Source organism: Mytilus californianus, unplaced genomic scaffold (assembly GCF_021869535.1).
Source record: "Mytilus californianus isolate M0D057914Y unplaced genomic scaffold, xbMytCali1.0.p SCAF_4, whole genome shotgun sequence".
In the NCBI taxonomy this organism is placed as follows: Eukaryota; Metazoa; Mollusca; class Bivalvia; order Mytilida; family Mytilidae; genus Mytilus; species Mytilus californianus.
Window position 1 is genome coordinate 23534426 of NW_026262690.1, and position 25316 is coordinate 23559741.

Sequence of the window (25316 nt, forward strand, 5' to 3'; positions counted from 1 at the left end):
ATCTATGAAGATTATAATAGTTCATACGAAAAACTGCTAGAAAAGTCAAAATTCCCTTCTTTAAAAATAAGAAGAATAAAAACTATTGCAACAGAAACTTTTAAAATAATTCACAAAAAAAGTCCAAGCTATCTTCATGATTTAATTGATATTAAGATTCAGAAGTATAATTTAAGATCACAGGAAACAGCAGTACTCCCGAGAGTCAGAACTACTAGGTATGGTTTGAGATCGTTTCGCTATAATGCTGCACAAATCTGGAATGAGCTACCCAACCATTGTCGAATGGAAACATATTTGACCAATTAAAAAAATTGGTACAAACATGGGAATCGATCCTAATAACAGCTCATGCCAGTGCAGTGCATGCATATAGTGTTTTTATGCCTGTGCTTTTCAATTTTTAATTTTTGTTTGATTATTTAACTTGTTTGGCATGTTTAGTTGCTATTATCTGCTGTGCTTATCATTCTAACTTATGCTATGTTTTGAGAAATACTTTATTTTGCATTCTATGCTTTTAACTTTTATATGTCATCTATGGTATCTTACCATGCACTGTATGTTTAAAATGGTGTAGCTTTCATGACTTTTGTATGTGTGTATATATTTTGTTATTCAGTCGATTTGAATAGCTCACTAGAGCTTGTGTTTATGTAGTTTACTGAATATCGACTTTGAAAAAAACTTTGAATTGAATTGAATCGAATATGTCTCTGATGGTAGCGAGGCGGTATGGGGAATGTTTCATTCTCTTTCCTCCTAATGTAAGAAGGAAGATGTATCTTTCAAAAACTGCACATACAGTTTACCAAATTTATACTTGGAGTGCACAAAAAAATTCAGCAAATGTTGCAGTATTATCTGAACTCGGGGAATCTCTAATTTATTTAAATATAATTAAAGGTATGCTATTGTACTGGTAGAGAATTTAGGAAGTAATTTTCCCCTATTAAAAGAGGCATGTGAACCACCTAAAACACTACACCAACAGAATAAAACGTCATGGTATGGTTCAATAAATGTTAGATTGAAGTCAACTTGGAATTGACTGTATATATATATACAAAAGCTAGAAATGTTCCTTTTTTATGAGTCTATTTACGAATTTAAGAAGTATATCCAAACCAAGCTATCAAGAATGTTCATGTATATACATCAAATTTTGGTTTTGACAATCTCACGTTGATTTGAACTTAGAAGTTTTACAAGGTTGCATATTTCTTCACATATGCAAGGACGTATAACTAACATATGGGCGCATTACATTGGGCGCATTACATTTGTGCGCATTTGGGGATTACAAAAAAAATACTTTGCGCGCAGCTTTTGATTACATTAGCGCGCATTCATTTTACAGGTAACACAGGTAAAACTTAAAGTCCTTGGCATATGTTACAATTAGAACTGAGTAGATATTTCAAGAAATCAAGGTATTCCCGGACACAGCAGAATATGTAATAAATGTACTTCCAGTACAGTTGAAGATGAGTCTCATTTTCTTTTTGATTGTACACAATATATTGGTGAAAGAGGTGATATGTTGTCTAGCAATGTAACAGTTAATACTAATATTAATAATTTAAACCGTCAAAACAAAATCATTTGGCTATTTACAGTAAAAAATATTGATTTACTTAAAATAATATGGAATTTTATATGCAAACATCTGTTTAAAGATTATTCTGTACACATATGTTTTTAGTTTTGGCTGTATATACGTATTGATTTGAACATTACAAAAAAAAAAGAAAGAAATGGGAGATGTATACAGAATTAATACGTTCCTTTTTTATTTCGTTAAATGAAATGTTCTTGTATCCTAATTGCATCGTCCCCTGGTGTCAACTGCATTCACTTAAGAAAGTTCTTTATCTCTTGATTTTTACAAGGATGACTTTGAGGGAATCCGAAGTTATGCTATGGCAATTTCTTCGACTGGTGATTGGTCGAACGAACATCTGAGTGTGCTTTTAAGGTCAAGGAACAGCAAATGGGCTATGTCGCAGATTCTGCTAAAATTTTGCATACAACCTTGGCTCGTTGAACTACAAATGAAAATCGAAAAAATAATGCGTTTATCTCTTTTATTATCTGAAATATTACAGATTGATTTCTTTCAATATGAGTGAATATTTGTATAGATAGCACACAAAATCGTCGAAAAATCATCTTAAATTTGGCTTAAAAACATCAAATCTCTAGTTTCTACTCCATAGATTTTTTTTAAAAACTATATGTTGTTGACACATAAATTTCTGTTCAAATGATATAAAATAATCATATTGTCACCGACTTCGTTTTTTGTCTAATAATCAATTGGTTACCTTGTTGGTAATGAAAAACGTCAAAAATCAACGTTTTACAGCCTGCAACGCGATGACGTTACGATTATTTCGACGTTTTGTGGGAGTTTTTCACCAAGAACACAACTGTGAAAGAGGTATACCGTAAAAACGAAGTCGGTGACCCTATCTTTATTTTGCATCATTAAAACAGAAATTTATATATCAACAACATATAGTTTTTTAAGAAAAATCTATGGAGTAGAAATTAGAGATTTGATGATTTTAAGACAAATTTTAGAAGTTTTTTTCGCCGATTTTATGTGCTTTCTATACAAATGTTTACTGACCCATTTTAAAAGAATCCCATCAGTAATAATTCAAATGATAAATGAGATGAATGCATTATTTTTTCGATTTTCAGTTGTAGTTCATCGAGCCAAAGTTGTATGCAAAATTTTACTGAAATCTGTGACATATAGCCCATTTACTGTTACTTGACCTTAAACACCTTTTACTGCGTAAAGATACGCTGACGTTATCGAATGCAACACAGCTTCTTTATCGCTTCATATATTATATATATATATCAATATTATGAATGAAATTTAATGAAGATTTTGTTAAAAACATTTATTTGTTTTATTAACATGTTTTTTCGTGAGAAATATATATCGGTAAAACATCATGAATATCAGTGTACGCGGGTTGAACTTGGTTTGATGAAGTATGCATGTATATCTTGAGCCGAAAACGGTATAAAACAAGCTCATAACCCGAAAACTGGGTTTTACTTCGCGAGGACAGTATTTTGTGGTCTTAGAAATTTCAAGTCAATTATAATAACAAAAGATAATACTATTCCGATGCATGTCAGTTTTACTTAATTTCAACCTCAGAAATATGGGTTTTCTGACTTGTGTGCATGTTCCTTGTATAACAATACGACGGGCGTAATTATCCAAAGGTGTCTATCTACCTTTTGAATAATTTGTAGGTATTCACATCATTTACAGTTATGTTAAATCATTCTTATCAGGGGCCTGTAGTATTTACATAACTGGTAATGTAAAACTATTAAAGTCATCATGGGATTAATACACGTAATTGAACAAATTTATTTTGTACAATAGTTCTTATAGAATAATTGCTCAAAAGATAATTGTATGTGTGTCCGTATTTTTATTGAATCATTATAATTATGCTTACATGTTTTAATTTTATATCCAGCTTTCAAGAGTTACATTATATCACAACTGGTATAAAAGATATTTATTTATCTACATAATACCACGGAGACAATATATACTCTCATCGCATGATTGTAAATTATTAATATCTATTTATTAGTTTGTGATTTACACAATACACTGAGTCCAATACACAACATACTTATTCTATCATTTTATAGAAGGAATGTTCGATAACTGTAAATAAAATAATTTCAAGTAAACGCCTCGAACAGAAATAAATTACTATCCCTTTCTTTGTTTTGTTTTTCTCAAACGCTTGTAAGGATTCATGTGAACAAGGGCGGACCGAGAAATTTTTAAGGGTGTCACCAAAACAAACTTTCAAAATATTTCAATTTTTGTAGTTGATATTAAGGTCATTAGGGTAGTAACAAAACATATGAGAACGCATAGTTTACAAAATTGATTTTAGTCTCTTTTTTTACCTCCTCATGGTCTTTTGGTAGCGTGCTCCCTTTGAGAGCGGCTAGTTGTGCGTTCGAACCCGACGGGGTCAAACCAAAGACTTGAAAATATGTATTTGCTGCTTCTCCGCTAGGCACGCGTCGTATAGGAGTAAGAGCAAAGACTGATCGACTGGGAAAAATGTGTCTGCATAGGCTGACATGTCTAGCAGATGATTGTTTCCTTATGAAAAAAGCACGTTAAGAATCAGGCTTAGCTTGTCGGTCTAGCACAAAGCAGCAGTGGATTGTTTCCTTGTGAAAAAGCACGTTAAGAATCAGGCTCAGCTTGTCGGTCTAGCACAAAGCAGGGTTTATATTCTGATCATATCATATTATCATGTTCTCGTCTTGAATATGCATTAAATTTGCCAATGGACATTAAACAGCCAATCGTAATTATCATCATCATTATTTTTCTTTGATGCCTGAGAGCAAAGTGTAAACTATCAAGTGTAAACTATCAAGTGTAAACATCAAGGTATAAGTGTAAATATATGGTACATGTGCATTAGTGCTAAATCCATTTAGTTATTTCTCGCTCATTGTTGCACGTAAAAATATTTTCAGGAACATGAGATCACTATTTGAACGCTCACACGCGGAACTGGTTACTATCATGCTGACAATTTAAGAATGACAACGATACATTTGGATGGTCAAACACTGAAAATTCAAATTAGTCACTATGACTATTCAGTTAGTCAAATATTAGCCGAAAGGTAGTCAACAGCATATATGACTACCCATCAAGTCATTGTGACTACCTGCACGGTCAATTTGACTATGTTAGTGGTCACAGCACCACGTGGTGTAGAGTATCAATTTTCACGCGCACTCTTTCGCGTTCCCTTTGTTCCCTAGATCGTGTAGATGTAAACAAACCAGGAGGCATGAAACTGTTATTTTGTCAATTAAACCAATTGTTTAAAGTAAGTATTATGTATATTTGTTTAAATTATAACTTACAAAAATTAAATTTAAGAAAAAGTGTAATGAATGTAAAATCGGCACATGTTGACGTAATGACAATAAAAAAGGGGGAGATATGTATACGGGATATCAATTCTGATACACATACAACGTATTGTCGATTGAAAAGAGTATTTAGCGATATCTTTTTTTCACCTGACCAAAAACTGTTGAAAATAAATTTAACACTGCATCGATATTCACAACAAAAATTAAAAAAAAACTCAGGTTGGCTGTCACGATCCTGGTGCTTACATTACAATGCTGATATATAGGATGGGTGGCTGTCAAGATCCTGGTGCTTACATTACAATGTTGTGTTATAAAATGGGTGGCTGTCAAGATCCTGTTGCTTACATTACAATGTTGTGTTATAAGATGGATGGCTGTCAAGATCCTGGTGCTTACATCACAATGTTGTGGTATAAGATGCATGGGTGGCTGTCAAGATCCCGGTGCTTACATTACAATGTTGTGGTATAAGATGGATGGCTGTCAAGATCCCGGTGCTTACATTACAATGTTGTAGTATAAGATGGGTGGCTGTCAAGATCCTGGTGCTTACATTACAATGTTGTGGTATAAGATGGGTGGCTGTCACGATCCTAGTGCTTACATTTCAATGTTGTGATATAGGATGGGTGGCTGTCAAGATCCCGGTGCTTACATTACAAAATAATAGTATAAGATGAGTGACTAAATCACTAGATCAAAGATTTTAAAATTTGTTTTATTCTTTTAACTTTTAACATGACTGATATACTTGTTTATTGTAATATTTTAGCTTTTAAAATGAAATAATTATATTTTTCAGCAAATGAAGACATTGCTATATTTGTATGAACACAGCTGAGAGATTTTTGACCAGAGAGAATATTACACTGACACATGCAGAGTTGATACCGACAAAATATCTAAAATAAACACTTCAAGTTCTGACATACTGAAAATGTATAAAATATATATTGAAGTTGGGATATCATAATGTATGTAACAATGAGTTTATAATAAATATATTTTCTTTATTTGATTTTTAGACTTTAATATATGTCACTGAGTAATGGTAACACATGGACACTTAAGATATAGGAAGGTTTTGAACATTGAGCACTTTGTGGTCCTATACTGTTGTCATTGTTAGTATTGCTGCTGTGGTACTTTTAATGATATTATATTCCAAATGTATTTGTCAATCCTATGGAAGAGAAACAACATAAAGTAGAATAACAGAAGAAATGAAACATAAAAGTACAAAACGGATGGAAACACACACAAAGTAAAATGGTAGAACAAAAAACACAACACAAATTAAAATAACAGTCTAACAGTCGTGACTATTCACAGTAATCATGTTGACTAACCAACATGGTCACTTTCGACCATTTCAATAAGTCATATGGACTGCATTCAATTGTCAAACTGACAAATGTGCATAGTCAATTGAACAATCCAATTCGTCATAACGAGTATTACATATAGTCATTTTGACTTCCTAACATAGTCATAAATACCAGCCTACTCAGTCAAATGTGACTAACCATCTAGTCAAACGACTAAGAGCATAGTCAAAATGATTAAAATGCATTGTCATCTAGAGGACAGTAAAAATGACCAATTAAATTGGTCAAATTGACTAATTTAGGTTTTCAGTGAACTAGATGCACTTCTTAATGCTTTCAGTTGCTGACCTTTGGCAATGTTTCTTTTGCATTTTGCCAGAAATACAACCACATTTATACTTCTGAAGAAAAGTCTAAAGTTAACAAGTCGAAGTTATAAAAATCAAAAACAGTTTTAGGTGTTTGAGCCATGACATCCTAGGTCTATAATCGGGGGAGGGGGGCACTTACTACATTATGTGTTTTAGGGACCGCTGGAATAGGTAACTTTTTTCAGCTTCATGATATGGATTAGACTGAAAAGTGTTTGTGTATGTGTGCTTGTGTAGGGTGGGATAACAAACTTCTGAAAGTTAGTGAAAGTAAAAAAAAGAACTTTTCTATAGTCAAATAGTCTAGAAGGTAGTCAGTTTTGTCCCTTGCTCTTACGCCCCTGAAGTTTAGCAGGCACTTTATTCCAATTTCACTTTTTGGATTCAAGCAAACCCAACAATATTTTCGATAGACTTTTAATTTTCAATATCGCAAAAAGACAATAGATGTCTATGCATGTTAACCTTTTGTGTTAGGTTGCTGCCCGCTGACTTTTACTGATTATCTGATTCTCATTCATATCTGAAATATTAGTATACTATAAGGTTTATTCCTTCATCCTCCCCATATTAACATGTAACCACTCCCCTTTTCAATAGTTCCTTGATTAACTACTGATTAAGCTAAGGGAGAACCAAAATAGACTTCTGTATGATCTACTTCCGTTTGAATAATTCATCAAGAAAAATAAAACAATTTGATATTATAAACATGGTATAATTTACATGAATTTAATATTGGTTGGATAAGGGCATGATTAAGGAAATAGATGATGTCTTGCTTTTAAAATCAGAACTATTTAAAACTAATCAAAGAACAAAAAATGGTCTACGCTGTGAAGGTTTAAGGAAAAGGACAACCAACGCATACTGTTTACACAAGCAAGGGTCACATGAATATAGAATTAAAGTCACATAAACTTCTCCAGTCTCGTATTGGGGAATGGTGTCTTTTTATACACAACCACTTCTGATCGAAATTCGAAAATTCATTGAATGCATTATCAAATCTTCTGGCAGTGCAAAACACATTTAACTTTTTTCTGTTGTCCCTTTCGGCCCACTGTGCCCACATAACCTAGCCAATTGATTAAACGAAGAATACTAGTATGTTAACGTCTTAATGTGAAATAAATGTTTGACACCCGACTTGAAAAAGCAACTGCCAGTAGTCTACATGGAGGTGCGTTCATCCGAGTAAACAGTACGTCAGTACTTTGATAATGAACGTTATTTGTTTTAATCTCAAATTATTGATGTTATTGACATGTCAAATGAAATGATTATGTACATCGGAGCCTTTAATTGTCTTCTTCTTCTTCTTCTTCTTCTTCTTCTTCTTCTTTTTCTTAGACAGACAGACAGACAGACAGACATATTTCATCAATTCAATTATGGTATCGCGATTAGGGCAGCATATCATTCAAAATAGATAAACCAAACAAGATTTTATAATTGATTTATGCACTCTAAAAAGACACATATTCAGGTTACTCAAGTTTTGTACGGATCTGCTCATTCACGGAATGGATGTAAAATGAGTAACATGAACAGGTCAATATAATCATAATCTAAAAAGCTGTCTCTGATTCAACAGATTTAAGCACTGGATTGCTATTTCCTGCCGTTTATCTAATCACGAAAGCGTGCAATATACAGCATTCTTCCAACACTCAGTTTTGACTGTTACTCAGTAGTAAGATGATATGAATTTACCAAGGATATATGATCATCACTGCAAACACGGACTTCGCGAACGTGTCAGAAAATATACACACCGTACAAAGGGTCAAAAGGAATATCGCCGTCCCAAAAAAACAATATTAACAATAGGGAACGAAAAATGGTCTCTTGTCGTAAATAGTAGTATAGAGTTTCACGTGTGAAACTGAAATATCAATCAAGAAAAAGACAATGACAGTCGTTTCTATTTGTATTAAATTTATATAGTAAAGTTCTTGGGATAAATATAGTAAGTATATAATTAGACAATTCTTTAGTATTTATTTAAAGCAAAAATATCACTTACTAGAAGCTGGTATAACACGATATTTGACGGGGTTTTGTATTGTTTGTGTAGCCAATACATATTAGGGACCTTGTCCTTAAAACGTGCGGAACTAATTAAAATTCTTACGAAGAAAACATATATCAGGCAGTTGGTTTTTCTCATTTGAATTGTTTCAAGGTCTTTAGTTTTCTATGTAGTGTTTTGTGAACTAGTTTGTCTTTCGCCTTCTTTCAATTTTCTGTATATAATTTATATGTGTACTACTATATTGTCAGCTGTTTTTAATGATTAATAAATTTTACTTTTCATGCAGCTCCTCGTCTGAACTTTATACACAATAATGTCGTGTCCGGTCTTGATCTTGATATTGATTGTATATACGATGTCACGTCCTTGAAGATGGGAATCTCTTACAGTTTCTGAGAACAACTTGACTGGTTCCATGATGAAGTGCATCTTGATGAAGATATCCGGTCGTGTTATAATAAATAACAATTGCATGAGTATAGTCATATTTTCGTGGTTGATTTTCCCAGAATTTAACTAACCTTCATTCAAATGATCTGATAAATAGTGTGATTACAACTGAGGATGGTAGGTTGTTCCATATTTCAACAGTACTTTGTGTGAATGAATGTTTTCTGATACCAAGTCTTGAATGTGGTGTCTTGTACAACTTATATTTGTGGCCTCTTATTGTTGAATCTTCTCTAGTTCTAAAAAAATTGGATACGTCTTCATCATACTTATACCGGTAAGGTTAGAGCTCAATCGTATCTCCTCTTGATTTTCTGTATGCTAAAGTTGTAGTCAATTAACATATGACCTCGGGGGCGATAATCTTTTTTTATTAATTTAGCTATTTGTTATTTCTATTTGCCTTCTGTGTCGCATTCCAAAACAAATGAAAAAATGAAAATATCAATTTAAAACTGTAAACATTAAAAATGCGATGTCATATGTTATACGATTAGCTAAAGTTGGTAATTTCAATTTTCGTAATCGCTCTTCATATATTAGTTGTGTAAAGCCTGGTATTTGTTTACTAGCTCTTATTTGTGAATTTTTTTTTCAATGTTTCAAAGAGTCCGACTTGAATAAAGAATTTTGTATTTTGTATCTACTTATAACAAAAAATCTGTCGTTTATTTCAGTGATAGTTCTTCGAAGCTGAGGCTTCTACATTTCATAATTGGAAATACATTGCATCCTTATATCAAAATTAGCGCTTCCCTCATTTAAAAAATCTAAGCCAAGCTTTTGCAATATAAAAATAAATTAGGTAACAGGTAATACATATAAGCACAGAAAAAGGCAAACAAATATATTTATTTTCAGAACAAAATTGCATGACAGGGTTTCCAGACTAGGCAATTTGAGAACATGTTTTTTGCTTTTTGGGCGAAATTAACGTGCGATCTTATGATACATTTTGAACGGTTCTTTTTACGTGTATTTAATTTTCTAAAAATTGGAAAGCGTAGTTACATATACCAAAGCCTCAAAAGTTATATTTTGTATGAGAACATTTTTATTTCTGAAGGTATGAAAAAGTAATATGAAACGAGTTTCTTGAAATTATAATGTGAAGGAAATTTTTGAACCAATGCATGTGTATATGCTAGACTACCTCTATGCACGTTTTTTGTAAAATTTATTACGAATCCATAACATATAATCGACAAAAAAAAATAATTCATAGAGAAAACCTTGCCTGTTTATCAACGTTAGTGGTCTGTTGCCGAAGTTGACCGAACGTGACCTTAATAAACAATCAACACAGATTAATGGAGCACGTGAAAAATAAGTGAGACGATAGACATGCAATGTATATATAGAGCGATGTTTGGTTGGTTTTTTTTTTCAGGCGTTTCTATTTGTCAATTAAATTGGTCATAACAGTTGTTAAATGATGTGGTATGTTTACCTTTTCTTTCGTCACGGTTTTTCCCTCACATTTGCGCCGTGCCGGATTGCCGAAGTACTAACGAGAGGTCTCGTGGTTAAGGTCACTGCATAGGGAAAAGCTATCGACGAATAACAGTTCGGAAAGACAATAATTCAATAGCAGTAAATTTCTGAAGATGTTGATAAGATAAAGGATTGTCTTTTGAAAGGAAAAGTCCACGCCTGGGAACAGTATGTCAATATATATGTTCCTGTCCACGCACACGTGTTTTATAGTAAAACTATAGCCATTAAAATATATAAAACATATGCAACTTGTTATAAAACTTGAAGCATCATATATGACTTTAATTTATTATCTCACCTAAAACTTTTTAAATGGTTGTATTCTTCTTTATAGAAGTGAAGCTTGGTCTCCTAATATAAAGATATTACAAATCTTGAATCAAAATATCGGTATTCGAATTCAGAAAAAAAATTTAATTGGAACTAATTAAACAGCTGTGTTTAGCATTGCTAGGTAAACTGTATGTGTATCCTGTTTTCATAGAATTACTAAAATTGTAAATTGGCTTCTGGTCGCAGGTGACAAAATCTGACTAGGTTCTTTTCTTAGGGATGTATATAATTCAAACATGCAATTACCCAATGGGTTACAAGAAAGATATGATATCTATATTTGCTACATTTAATTTCCCACATGTTCGCTTTTAAGAAAGGCACATTTATTGTATGCAATTCATACCAGATTTAAACTATTGCAAAGAAGATGGGTTTTTTTGTGTTTTTTAAATATTTTTTGTGATAAGAAATAACTGAATTGCAAAACGCTAAGAACATATAGAGAGAGCTCTCAAAAGACATTGCAGTTTAGAATTCTCCTTAATGTTGAACATATAGACAAAAAGATAACAGGAAATTTTGTTAAAAGGTTAAGTAAATTTGTATACTAAACAAGGTCGGACTATTAAAAAACTTATTTCAGAAGAGAGTGTTCCTTAATTATGTCTTTTAGAAGTAGGAGACGATTTTCATTTCAAACTAAAATATTCAAAACTTAACACAATAATTATAGAACAATAACTTTCTGAATTAGTGAAAAAAGTTCCATCTTTTATAAATATAATTCTAGATACAAAGAATTGTGAATACTTGTGGTGAGAATGATATCCAGGCTAATAATTAGTGAACAATTCAGTAGAAATGCTTTAGTTTGTTGATTGATGAATAAGTTTTTGGAATCACCTCCTCCCGCATACTCGTGGTTCCAAGATTTCTTTTTTTGTTTGAACCATCCAGTAACTCCCGATTTTTGATGACTTGTTTCAAGTCTCTACTTAGCCACAGGCATCCATATATACTCTGCTGTTTTATGAGGAATTTTGTTCTAAATGTGATACTTTCCTCTAACCTTTTCTGGCCTGAATATTTTCCACATGCTGTCCACTGACTTACCTTCCTTTCTTTATAATGTTGATCCTTTGTCATATCTAATTATGAGTGATGGATGGCCTTGATGCCTTCTTACCGTGCATTCTCCCATTTTGCTTTGCCATGTAATGGTATCTGGCTGGGATTTTGGTGTAATCTATTTCATAATCATGATACTATGTCGTGATCTAATATACCTGGTATGATCTCAGGCCTACAGAAACTAGATGGATGGTTTGTAACTATAAGATCCAAGATGTTTCTGTCTCTTTGTGGGTTCTGCAACTAATTGAGTAAAGTCGTAACCATCTAGTATAATGTCTGTAATTAAAATGTATGGTAGAGAGGGATACTGAGTATTTGGTGTTTTGAAACAGTCCCCAATGCAGACGTCTCTGTTCGTTCGGGAGTTCTCTCGATACTTCTACATAAGTTGTCACGAAGTGAAAGTGAAACAGGACGTATCAAAAATGTGTTGTTTACCTTTAGATGTGGAAAGCCCAATGTAGGCTAGAGGTGTATTTATATTTTGGACATTAAAGTATTTACATGGGTGCGGGTGTTACGTTAAAGAATGAACGATTGCTTTGTAAGTACCACGCTGTTTATAGTTATGAACAACAAAGTCGGAATCCAATATTTTTAATAACTAATAAGTATGAAAAATTCACAAAATATGAAAAACTTCAAAAAGTCCACCAGATAAAGTAACTGCCGGTATCAGTCAAATATGGGATACTTTTCAGTGTAAGATATTGTTTTTAAAATTTTCAATCAATACTGCTAGTTGGGAATCAGATGGCTTAGCCCTATTCCAGTTTGCATTTCGATATACCACTGTAGCAAACTTGTACCTATGAGGCCCCTCATGGGGTAGTCCAAGTTATCACATAATCACAAATTTTTTGCCAATATAATCACATAATCATTAATTATTTTTTTAAAACAAGATAATCAAATAATCAAAAATACCGTCCTAGATTATCAAATAATCGAATAATCATGAAATATTTGTTTTGGTAATCAAATAATCACTATAAAAACAGCCAAGTAATCACATAATCAAAACCCCCATGAGGAGGCTCACCTCTGTAAACTCATATCACGTAAGTTCGTAAATTCGTATCCTTGCAATCTCATACCAACTTTTTTAAATGCACTCAAATCATCATCAGTGGTGTTTAAAGTTGAATATATATTTTAATTTGACTGAATAAATCAGAAGTGTATAAAAGTATTTTATTTGAAAGTCACAATAACCAATTTGTACCTGATTGGTCCTTGAATTGGCTAATACAATGTATAAAAACAACAAAATATCATATATTACACAGGATATTTATTTTACAATTTCATCAATATCTGTATAACATGTATAACATATATACCAAAACTATAACATGATGAATATTAAAATGTTTTCAATATCACATAGTAATAGAAAGTAATTGTAATGATAAAAAACAATACAATTTAATTCTTTGATACTTGTAATTTAGAAATTCAAGAAAATCAATAAACTGTATATACTGTTAAAGATTTGCAAAAACAATTCATTTAAAATTTGTATGTTGTATATTTTTTTAATAAAAAAAATCAGTGAAATGAATGATTTTTTTATAAAGATTTGCAAAAACAAGTCATAAAACATTCGTATATTGTATATGGTACAAGTTTGCAGTGGTACGTGTTAATATTGGTATCAACTGACTGTTAGTAGTACGAGTTGACTTGCTTCCATGAGTAACTAATAGACCTTATTGCTATTTTGGAATCTGTAAGACTTGACCTGAGAAATTGCTACAAGAACTTTTGACATCATACATCAATCCCTCTTGCTTTGCAGCGTCATACATTTTCACTTTCATGACTTATGTACATGATGAAGTCAAATTTTATGTGAATGTCTGTGAAATCCTATTTCTGCAGACAAATAGCAATAATGTGTATTTAATTCAATTGATTAGGCATCTCTTTTATTCCGACATCAAATTAACAAATAATTGATAAGGTTAAGCTGTCAAATCTTTAGTTACCATTTTCATTGTTTCAAAACTAAAGCATGCAATGACAATAGAAGCTAAATAAATCAATTACAGTGAATAAATCATCTAGTGTCTTTTTTTATATGGGGATGTAATTCAGTGGTAGTCGTTTGTTTATGTGTTACATATTTTTTATTCTTTCAATTTTTATACATAAATTAGGCCGTTAGTTTTCTCGTTTGAATTGTTTTACATTGTCATTTCAGGACCTTTTATAGCTGACTGTGCTGTATGGGCTTTGCTCATTGTTGAAGGCCGTACGGTGACCTATAGTTGTTAATTTCTGAGTCATTCGGTCTCTTGTGGAGAGTTGTCTCATTGGCAATCATACCAAATCTTCTTTTTTATTTGTATAAATACCCTGCCACTTCCAGTCTGTGTTTTTGTTTTTCTGCTTTGGTTTGATCTGATGAGTTAAGCCCTTTTCAACTGATTTTTAGCTCACCTGGCCCGAAGTGAGCTTTTCTCATCACTTTGTGTCCGTCGTCGTCGTGTAACTTTTACATTTTGAACTTCTTCTAGAGAACCACTGAATGGAATGAAACCAAACATGGCATGAATGTTCCTTATAAGGTGCTGACCAAGTGTTGTTACTTTGAAGCTGATCCATCATCCAAAATGGCCGTCAGCGGGGGACTTAGTTTAACATAGGACCCTATGGGAAATACATACAAATGTCTTCTTTTAGAGAACCACTGAATGGAATGAAACCAAACATGGCATGAATGTTCCTTATGAAGTGCTGACCAAGTGTTGTTACTTTGAAGCCGATCCATCATCCAAGATGGCCGCCAGCGGGGGACTTAGTTTAACATAGGACCCTATGGGAAATATTTACAATGTCTTCTTTTAGAGAACCACTTAATGGAATGAAACCAAACATGGCATGAATGTTCCTTATGAGGTGCTGACCAAGTGTTGTTACTTTGAAGCCGATCCATCATCCAAGATGGCCGCCAGCGGGGGACTTAGTTTAACATAGGACCCTATGGGAAATATTTACAAATGTCTTCTTTTAGAGAACCACTAAATGGAATGAAACCAAACATGGCATGAATGTTCCTTATGAGGTGCTGACCAAGTGTTGTTACTTTGAAGCCGATCCATCATCCAAGATGGCCGCCAGCGGGGGACTTAGTTTAACATAGGACCCTATGGGAAATACATACAAATGTCTTCTTTTAAAGAACCACTGAATGGAATGAAATCAAACATGGCATGAATGTTCCTTATTAAGTGCTGACCAAGTGTTGTTACTTTGAAGCCTATCCATCATCCAAAATGGCCACCAGCTGGGGACAGTGTTTAACAAAGGACCCTATGGACAATACATACAAATGTCTTCTTTTAGAGAACCACTGAATGGATTGAAACCAAACATGGCATGAATGTTCCTTATGAGGTGCTGACTAATTGTTGTTACTTTGAAGCTGATCCTTCATCCAAGATGGCCGCCAACGGGGGGAATTCCTTTAACATAAGACCCTATTGGAAATACATACAAATGCTTCTTCTAGAGGTGCACTGAATGGAATGAAACCAAACATGGCATAAATGTTTCTTATGAGGTGCTGATGAAGTGTTGCTACTTTGTTGCTGATTTACTGTTCAAGATGGCCACCAGGATTTTTTATTAGATTACAGGGCCAATATTGAGCGACACAGGCTCTTGAGAGCCTCTAGTTATAGTTTGTTCTTTTGTTGTACTGTTACACCACTGTCCCAGGTTAGGGGGATTGGGGGATGGGTTGGTGCCAACACACTAGTTTAACCCAGCCACATTCTGTATGTGCATGTCCCAAGTCAGGAGCCTGTAATTCAGTGGTTGTTGTTTATTGCTACATATCACATTTGTTATTTGTCATTGTTTTGTACAAATCAGGCTGCTAGTTTTCTTGTTTGAATTGTTTTAGATTTGTCATTTCGGGGCCTTTTATAGCTGACTATGCAGTATGTGTTTTGCTAAAGACTGAAATTTTAGAACATTTAAACTTTATTTCACATATTTTAAAACAAAACTCTACTTTTTTATTCTTAAAAAACTTAAATTTTGGTTATTAAACTTTTATAATAACCCACTATTACCCAACCCGTGGCACGATTACCACTTCAGGTTTTGGTTCACCATATATACAAGTTTTATAATAAAGAATATATTTGATTTTTATATTTTACAAGCTTGGGGCGAAACCTCGGGGCAAATCATGCTTTTCATCGTCCGCTTTATTTTTATGTATTTGGAACTTTTGATTGGTTGTGGTCCAATCTTGTTTTGTAATTTTTGATTAGGGGTTCTGCTGTTTTGAGAAGTTGTTAGTTTTTAGAGACTAATCATGCTAATATCGCAGAATACAAGACTTACATGTAGGGATACTTACCTGGCGTTGATGGTGGTTGCGACAGCATAAACTATTTGTTTAAAGCTTAATATTTCAGTAGTTAAAAGACCATGATACAACCATATCTTGTATTCAGATAGCTAATGTTAAGAAGTTTCTATCTGGCAGGTGAACTTTGTCATTGACCCTCATTTTCATGGTTCAGTCACTGCTTCAAAACTTTTTTTTTCTCACTTATTATGGAGATAGGGCAATTATATTTGGTACATAGAATCATTGCTAGATATTCATTTCTGTCTTGAAGGGTTCATCTGACCTTAACCTCATTTTCGTGATTCTTTGATCATTGTTATGTTTTCATGGTTTCATGTAGGTCCTTTTCTCAGATACTATAAGCAAGAATAGGTCAACGATGTTTGGTGTGTTGGTGTATGCCTATGGTATAATTGCAAGGTGTACATGTCCATCTGGCTGGCTTCATCTGACCTTGACCTACTTTTCATAGATCATTGATAAAGTTAATTTTATGTGATTATACCTGTAGTAAAACCTCTATCTAAAAGACCCCTACTGGTTCTGTTTATATCAGATTTAGTGGTTCTACACACAAATGTATTTAGTGTATCATTTAAGTTTATGATAAATGTATATATACATGTGTCATGGTGATCCAGTTTTATTTGGACCTCTGATTTATAGATATCCATATCTTCACTAAAAAGCATATTAGTAATCTTTAAGAAAATATTTGTTGTAAGGTGGTTTATCAGAATAAGATAAACAAAAATTTAAAATAAGATTATGAATAACACCCAAAAGTGAATTAAAAAAAAAATATATTCAAAACAAACTTGTCGAAAAATTTATAAAGAGATTGAAATTGACCTTATTTTGATATAAACATAATACATAACTGAACAGAAAATTTAAAAAATAGTTATCGTTTGGTTTTTATTTGTCATAGGGTAGCTGTCTCATTGAAATACAATGTATGACCTTCATCTCTTTTATTCATACTCCAGAATTATTGAGAACAAACTGGCACCTGGTCTTGTCCAATCTGTTTTCATTGCATGCAAGTCGTGTTTTGCTTTGCTTTCTGAAAGCTTGAAGAAACTGGTTACTTATTAGTACCGGTAACTGTAAAGATGAAAAGCAATGAAATCATTTTCATTTGATATTATATTTGATTTTTTATTGCATGGATAGAATTAATTTATTGTTATTAATGAAAGGGATTAAAGTGATACCACTCCGAAAGAAAGTGAAGGATGTGTGTGACTTACATATTTTTACAAGATGAGCATGATGAAGAAAAAAGATTTTTGTTATTCCTACATTAATGACATAAAAACAGAGATGTTCAAGCAAGTGAAAAGATGTCTTACAAATTAGATCTCATTTTAACATGTTTAATTTATGATTTTTATATATAGAATTAACTATTTTTAATGTGACAAATTATTTATAAATTGAACTAAACTTGCTGCTAATTTTTTGTAGAGTAAATGTAAGAAGAAAGCAATACAAGGTGATAGGACTGTGTACGTAGGAAGCAAACGTCTGCCTGGAGAACATGTAGAAGTAGTTGTTCCTCACAAATATCCTGACAACAGAGTTATATCTTCAAAGGTAATACACTTTTTTTATCTTCAATATTGACCATACAGAATAAAGATTTGTTTTTAAAGGGGCATTAGCTGTCAAATTCATGTTGACCAATTTGACTAAAATTCTCATATTTGATTTATAACATACTAAAACTTTTATCCAAATTACAATAAGTCTGAAATAAACAATTAACAATGCATAGGTTCAATAACATATATCAGCATTTCGTGTGTATTTTAGTCTAGATGCCATCTAATTAACCATTGACATGACCTCTAAAAGACTGCCGACGGTCACATAACCCAACATAAACATAAACATAAACATAAATGTAAATAGATAGCGACCTCGTGCAATTGGACTTTTCTAGGTCTATTTGATTTCATGTTATAGGTTAAAAAAATAACTTAATCATCGTTTTTGCCTGATGATGTTTGGTGGATTGAATCAGTCAACGAAATGGTTCACCTTTGTTTCACTTTCAATGTTGACATTCTTTTCCTTTAATGGCTGATCACGACTAAAACATGCGTAACCAATCCCTAGCTAATAGGTTAAATTGAAGGTCACATGAATACGGATTCAATGAGGTTGTATTATTCACTTGCAAGTGAATAATTCATCAGCGATGTTTCTTAGCATATTTTGACAATATTGAACTAAACTGGCTGCTGAAAGCAAATTACTATTTCACTATTTCACTTTCATTAATGATTGAACAAAAAAAAAATCACATATTTTATTTTTTTTATATCTCGTAGCTAATGCCCCTTTAAGGAAAGATGTGCTTCAATACCACAGATTCATTGTACATTTAAAATTTTCAGTCCGGTTGAAATAAAGAACCTGTATCCTTGCTTCCCTACAAGGATCTGACAATGAGCCATTCTACTTTTTCTTCTGATAATCATTACTACTAGTACTACCAATGGAATTTCTGAATTCAAATTTTGAAGCTATGTGTCATTTCAACCAATTCTTAGTATCTGGAAAAGGTCTTCAGATCAGACAGCAAATTAAATTGTTTTTACTGGCTTGTAAGTAAAATATTGGCACAGGATCTATATTTTTTTGAAAACCTTATCCACATTCACTTTTTTCTACAAATCTTCTTTACTCTTCATTACCTAACAGGTAAATTAACTAATGCTAGTTCATTGTGTATAATCTTGCAGTTGGGACTGTCTAAAGGAGATTGTGGAATGTATCTCTTGAAGAGTCAAAACAACAAAATTTGAAATTATTATTTGCTGATTATCCAATATAAACTCATTGCATTTGAAATTTAATAGTAGGAGAAAAGACTGGTTTCTCCAAGTTAGAATGATGTTACCAGGTGGGGTTAAATGTATTCCTGCCTTGGAAATCTCTTCTTTTAAAATAGTAATTAGAAAAGCTGCTGAATGTTGCCCCAAAACAATTTTAACCCATTTTTATGTATGATCTTGACAACTATTATGTTTAGACAAAAAATCTGTCAGTAAAATAGGAATTTGGACCATACAGTTTCCATTCAACACAAATATTCTTGCTGCATTGTATAAGTTTCATGTAAAATGTCTGGTGAGCCATGTAGACTCTTAGGATCCTCTAGTTTTGTGATGCTCTCACCACTTGTGCCATTTTTGTCCCTTTGTTTTATATAAAGCCTTTTGTTTTAGCTTTCTGACAACTTTTACAATCAGCAGTGTCATTTAGTAGGTTGTTAGTTTTGTTTTTGTTTGACAATGTCCTAATTAATGCTCATTTTGTTTAAGAATGACATCTATATTGAGCCATCTAATTGATAAAGATAGGATTTTTTTTTTTGGGGGGGAAGGGGTTTCTCTTGTAGGGTTCATCTTACCTTGATCTTAGTTTTGATGGTTCATTGGTCAAAATCAAGTTTTCTTGATTAGGTCTGTTTCTCAAATACATTTGTGTACTACAATTAACAATAGGTAATTGTTGTATGGAATGATTGTAAAGTGTACATGTCTGTCAGACAAGGTTTATATGACCTTGACCTCATTTTCATTGTTCATTGGTCAACACTAAGTTTTCACTATTAGCTCTGTTTCTCAGATACTGTAGTTATAATGCGATAGGTAAACTATATTGGTTACAGGTATATTGAATAATTGCTTTGTGTTCATGTTCATAAAGTAGGGTTCATCTGACCTCCACTTTATTTTCATGGTTCATTGGTCAGCGTAAAGTTTTATTGATGAGGTCCTTTCTCAGATACAATAATCAATTGTTCAGCTATATTTGGTGCATGGAATGATTATAAGGTAAAAATGTCTGTTTGGTGGTTTCATCTGGGTTGAACTCATTGGTCAACATCTAGTTTTCTTGATTAAGTCTTTTTCTCAGAACCAATAAACCGTAGGTCAATAATTTTTGGTATAAACATTTTGTAGAAGGATTGCAAAATAAACATGTCTGTTTGGCAGGATTCATCTAATCTTGACCTCATTTCATGGTTCATTGCCATCATTGTCAACATTACGGCTTTGTGATAAGGTCTTTTAGATATCATGACCAATAGGTGACGATGAGGTCATATATATTAGGTGTATGGAATAATTATTCTAAGTTGTAAGTGTCTGTCTGGCAGGGTTCATCTGACATCTGTTTTTCAGAGAGAGTCAATTATATTTGGTGTATGGAAAGATTGTAAGGTCTACTTACCTGATAATTTTTTATACCCCACGCAACGAGTTGCGGAGGGTATAATGTTTTTGACCCGTCCGTCCGTCTGTTCGTCCGTCCGTCTGTCCGTCCGTCAGTCCATCAGTCCTGTTTCTTGTCATTGCAACTCCTCTCAAACCACACAACAGAATTTCACAAAACCTTTTTAGATAATAAGGACATACTATGTAGTTGTGCATATTGACAGGAAATTACGATTCAATTTTTTTTCCAGGAGTTGCGCCCCTTTGAACTTATTTGCCCAATATACTACTGCAACCTTTTGTCATCGCAACTCCTCTCAAACCACACAACAGAATTTCATGAAACCTTTTCAGATATTAAGGACATACTACGTAGATGTGCATATCGACAGGAAATTACGATTCAATTTTTTTCCAGGAGTTACGCCCCTTTGAACTTATTTGCCCAATATACTACTGCAACCTTTTGTCATTGCAACTCCTCTCAAACCACACAACAGAATTTCATGAAACCTTTTCAGATAATAAGGACACACTACGTAGATGTGGATATCGACAGGAAATTACTATTCAATTTTGTTTTTAGGAGTTACGACCCTTTGAACTTATTTGCCCAATATACTACTGCAACCTTTTGTCATCGCAACTCCTCTCAAACCACACAACAAAATTTCGTGAAACCTTTTCAGATAATAAGGACATACTACTTAGATGTGCATATCGAGAGGAAATTACGATTCAATTTTTTTTCCAGGAGTTGCGCCCCTTTGAACTTATTTGCCCAATATATTACTGCAACCTTTTGTCATCGCAACTCCTCTCAAACCACACAACAGAATTTCATGAAACTGTGTAGATAATAAGGACATACTATGTAGATGTGCATATTGACAGGAAATTATGATTCAATTTTTTTTTTCTGATACAATTTCTTTTTCTTAAACTTATTTTATTTCTCCAATGAAAATGTGGGGACGTGGGGTATGTGAGCGTGCTCACTAAGGTTCTTTCATCATATCTGTCATGTTGTCTGTGTTTGGCAGATTTCATTTGACCTTGACCTTCTTCTCATGGATCATTGAGGCTATCATTTTAAGAATGTTTGTTTCCTCTTGCCCCTGCTGTGTCTGAGAAAAGATTTCATTATTTTTTCGTAATTTCTGGAAAAAAATTGTGACCAGCTGAAATTGGGAAGTGTTAATGAATAGCTTTTAGTAACACTCACTGGAAATATGAAAACATTATGTCACAGTGTTAATGATAGGGCAACTTTGCCCTTCATCCTGTGTTAAAATACATTATTCAAACATGGGAAGGTGAAACATTTGCTTGAGGTAATAGGTTATAGTTGTTTCCAAAACAATCAACATGAAAAAATGTCTTAGATGATGTCATGGTCTTGGACTATACGGTTAGTATAATGCTGAAAATGTAATAGTATTGAATATGAGTTTAATTGTTTTACCTTTACAACAGTGTTTTTATTCTACTGTTGTTTCTATTCTAATCACAGCCCCAATTATAAGATGCTTGCAGTGCCTGGTTAATAGTTCATGCAGCCGTGTATCACTACTTTAAGGATTTTCTTGGAAACACATTTCTAAAAAACATTTACTTTGACAGGACTTCTGAATAACATATTTAATTTTTTTGCATTTAATATCATTGAAATAGAACACCACTCACATTGCTTCTATGATACATAGTAGTGTTTATAAACCTAGATTTCTTTACATTCTGTCAATACATGGTATGTGTACACGTTAAATAAGACAAGAAAAACCCCAGTAGGAAGAGTTTGCTACATAAACAACTTTAGTCTCGTAGCAATTATACCACACCTCCTTATTTTTATACCCCACGCAACGAGTTGCTGAGGGTATAATGTTTTTGACCCATCCGTCTGTCCGTCCGTCTGTCCGTCCGTCAGTCCGTCAGTCCTGTTTCTTATCATCGCAACTCCTCTCAAACCACACAACAGAATTTCATGAAACCTTTTTAGATAATAAGGACAAACTATGTAGTTGTGCATATCGACAGGAAATTACGATTCAATTCTTTTTCTAGGAGTTGCGCCCTTTGAACTTATTTACTTTAATGTACTACTGCAACAGTTTGTCATCGCAACTCCTCTCAAACCACACAACAGAATTTCATGAAACCTTTTCAGATAATAAGGACTGCTACGTAGATGTGCATATCGACAGGAAATTACGATTCAATTTTTTTTCCAGGAGTTCACCCCTTTGAACTTATTTGCCCAATATACTACTGCAACCTTTTGTCATTGCAACTCCTCTCAAACCACACAACAGAATTTCATGAAACCTTTTCAGATAATAAGGACACACTACGTCGATGTGGATATCGACAGGAAATTACGATTCAATTTTGTTTCCAGGAGTTGCGCCCCTTTGAACTCATTTGCCCAATATACTACTGCAACCTTTTGTCATCGCAACTCCTCTCAAACCACACAACAGAATTTCATGAAACTGTGTAGATAATAAGGAAATACTATGTAGATGTGCATATTGACAGGAAATTATGATTCAATTTTTTTTTCTGATGCAATTTTTTTTTCTTAAACTTATTTTATTTCTCCAATGACAATGTGGGGACGTGGGGTATGTGAGCGTGCTCACTAAGGTTCTTTCATCATATCTGTCATGTTGTCTGTTTTTGGCAGATTTCATTTGACCTTGACCTTCTTCTTATGGATCATTGAGGCTATCATTTTAAGAATGTTTGTTTCCTCTTGCCCCTGCTGTGTCGTGGGGTATGTGAGCGCGCTCACTAAGGTTCTTTCATTATATATGTAAATAAACAGTACAGATTGACTGCATGAAGCAGAGGATGATCAAGAAATAAATGGTACATACATAGAAAAACCATATAAAGTGCTACTAGTGATTTGAGATATAATACATGTATGTGTAAGGGATCTTATGTGCAACTCATGAGGGCAGTATCTGAAATTATTGAATGCAGAAATTGGTTGAAAATACAATGACACTTCACTCAGTGCTTAATATTGCATGAAACACAACTAAGGACAGCATCATTTTTCACAAATAAGCTAGCACAAAAATATATACAAAAAAATGTACAAAAATGATAAAAAACAATATTAAAAAAAAACCTGCCTGCCTGGCCTACCATGAGCATGTTGGTAGTGGGAGGGGAAACAGACATTTTTATGCCCTCGCCTTAGCGGAGGGCCATTAAGTTTTACCCTTGTCTGTCTGTACATTCGTCCGTATGTCTGGAAATTGGTTTCTGTTCTCTAACTTTAGTTTGTCTCAACCAAATGTTATGAAACTTATACACAATGCTTATTACCACAAAACACAGATCAATAGAAATAAGAAGATGTGGTATGAGTGCCAATGAGACAACTCTCCATCAATGTGTAAAAAGTAAAGTTTGAATTTGGGTGTCGTCACTTTTACCTTTCTAGAGTTATACCCCTTTACAAATGGAAAAATTGCTGAATTTTTTCGTTTCTGTTCTCTAACTTTAGTTTGCCTGAACCAAATATTATGAATCTGATACACAATGCTTATTACCACAAAAGACAGATCAAGTTTGAATTTGTGTGGCGTCACTTTTACCGTTCTAGAGCTATGCCCCTTTACAAATGGAAAAATTGCTGAATTTTTCGTTTCCGTTCTTTAAAGTTTGCCTCAACCAAATGTTATGAAACTTATGCACAATGCTTATTACCACAAAACTCAGATCAAGTACCAATTAGGGTAGCGTCACTTTTACCGTTCTTGAGTTATGTCCCTTTATAACGTTATATGCAAGTGGGGGCATCATCTGTGTCCAATGGACACATTCCCCATTTATTTTAATAATGGCCTGATAATGTTAAGTATATGTGATAACTGTAGAAAAATCTTGATCTTTAGGATTTCCATATAAAGTTCAGTAATCGCTAAAGCAGTCAAATAAGTTTGTTTCTTATTTTCATCTTTTCAATTTCCTTATGAGCTTTCCTGTTTAGCAATCAGATTTCTTCTTACTCTTACCACATCCTTACATTGTTTTTTTTATCCTTGAGTTTCCTTATTTACTTTCCTGTTTTTCATTTTTCAATTGTATTTGACTTATCTCTAAAACAGCTTCAAAGATAAAGAGCCTGTTTCAATTAAATTACAATGCTTAGCAAATTTCTGTTTCGAGCCCTATACTATTTACATACAGGTTTTTGTTTATTTTAAATAAACATGTTTTACTTTCATATGTGTATATTTTTTTCATATTCTAATTACTTGCAATTCATGAAAGAAAATTGGCATGTAAGGTACATACATTACTAACTCGAATAATTCAGCACGGTTAGTATCCTCCAGGTTAATGGAATGATCGTTGTGAGCAGAATATAACGACTGGATTATTTGGGTTATTGGTTTTCTAGTTTGATTGTATCGCATTTTGTCATGTCTGGCAGGGCCTTTTATAGCTGAATATGCTGCATGGGTTTTGTTCATTGTTGAAGGATGTATGGTGACCTGTAGTTGCCAAAATCCTCCTCATTTGGGCTATGGTTGATAGTAGTCTAGTTTGCTATTATACCACATCTTATTATTATTATGAGCATAAAATGTTGAAGTAAAAAACATTTATGTATAGAATGAATGAAAG

The 25316-nt window shown here is 33.2% G+C and overlaps 1 protein-coding gene and 1 long non-coding RNA gene across 17 annotated transcripts in view; both read left to right on the forward strand.

Annotated features, from left to right (window-relative positions):
- Positions 1-4668: 4668 nt before the first annotated feature.
- On the forward strand, positions 4669-5983 carry LOC127699263 (uncharacterized). Its single transcript, XR_007981146.1, has 2 exons — positions 4669-4913; positions 5768-5983. It is a non-coding gene; the product is annotated as an uncharacterized LOC127699263 (long non-coding RNA).
- Positions 5984-12457: 6474 nt separating this feature from the next.
- The window catches only part of LOC127737740 (phospholipid-transporting ATPase IF-like), a 74530-nt gene continuing 61671 nt past the window's right edge, over positions 12458-25316 (forward strand). For all 16 annotated transcript variants that reach the window (XR_007999793.1, XR_007999794.1, XR_007999795.1 and 13 more), the window contains exons 1-2: positions 12458-12603; positions 17902-18030. Coding sequence is in view for 12 of the 16 variants with exons in the window: in XM_052248609.1 (XP_052104569.1) it covers positions 12589-12603; positions 17902-18030 (144 nt within the window). In the remaining 4 variants the exon portion in view is untranslated. The remainder of the gene's footprint in view (positions 12604-17901; positions 18031-25316) is intronic.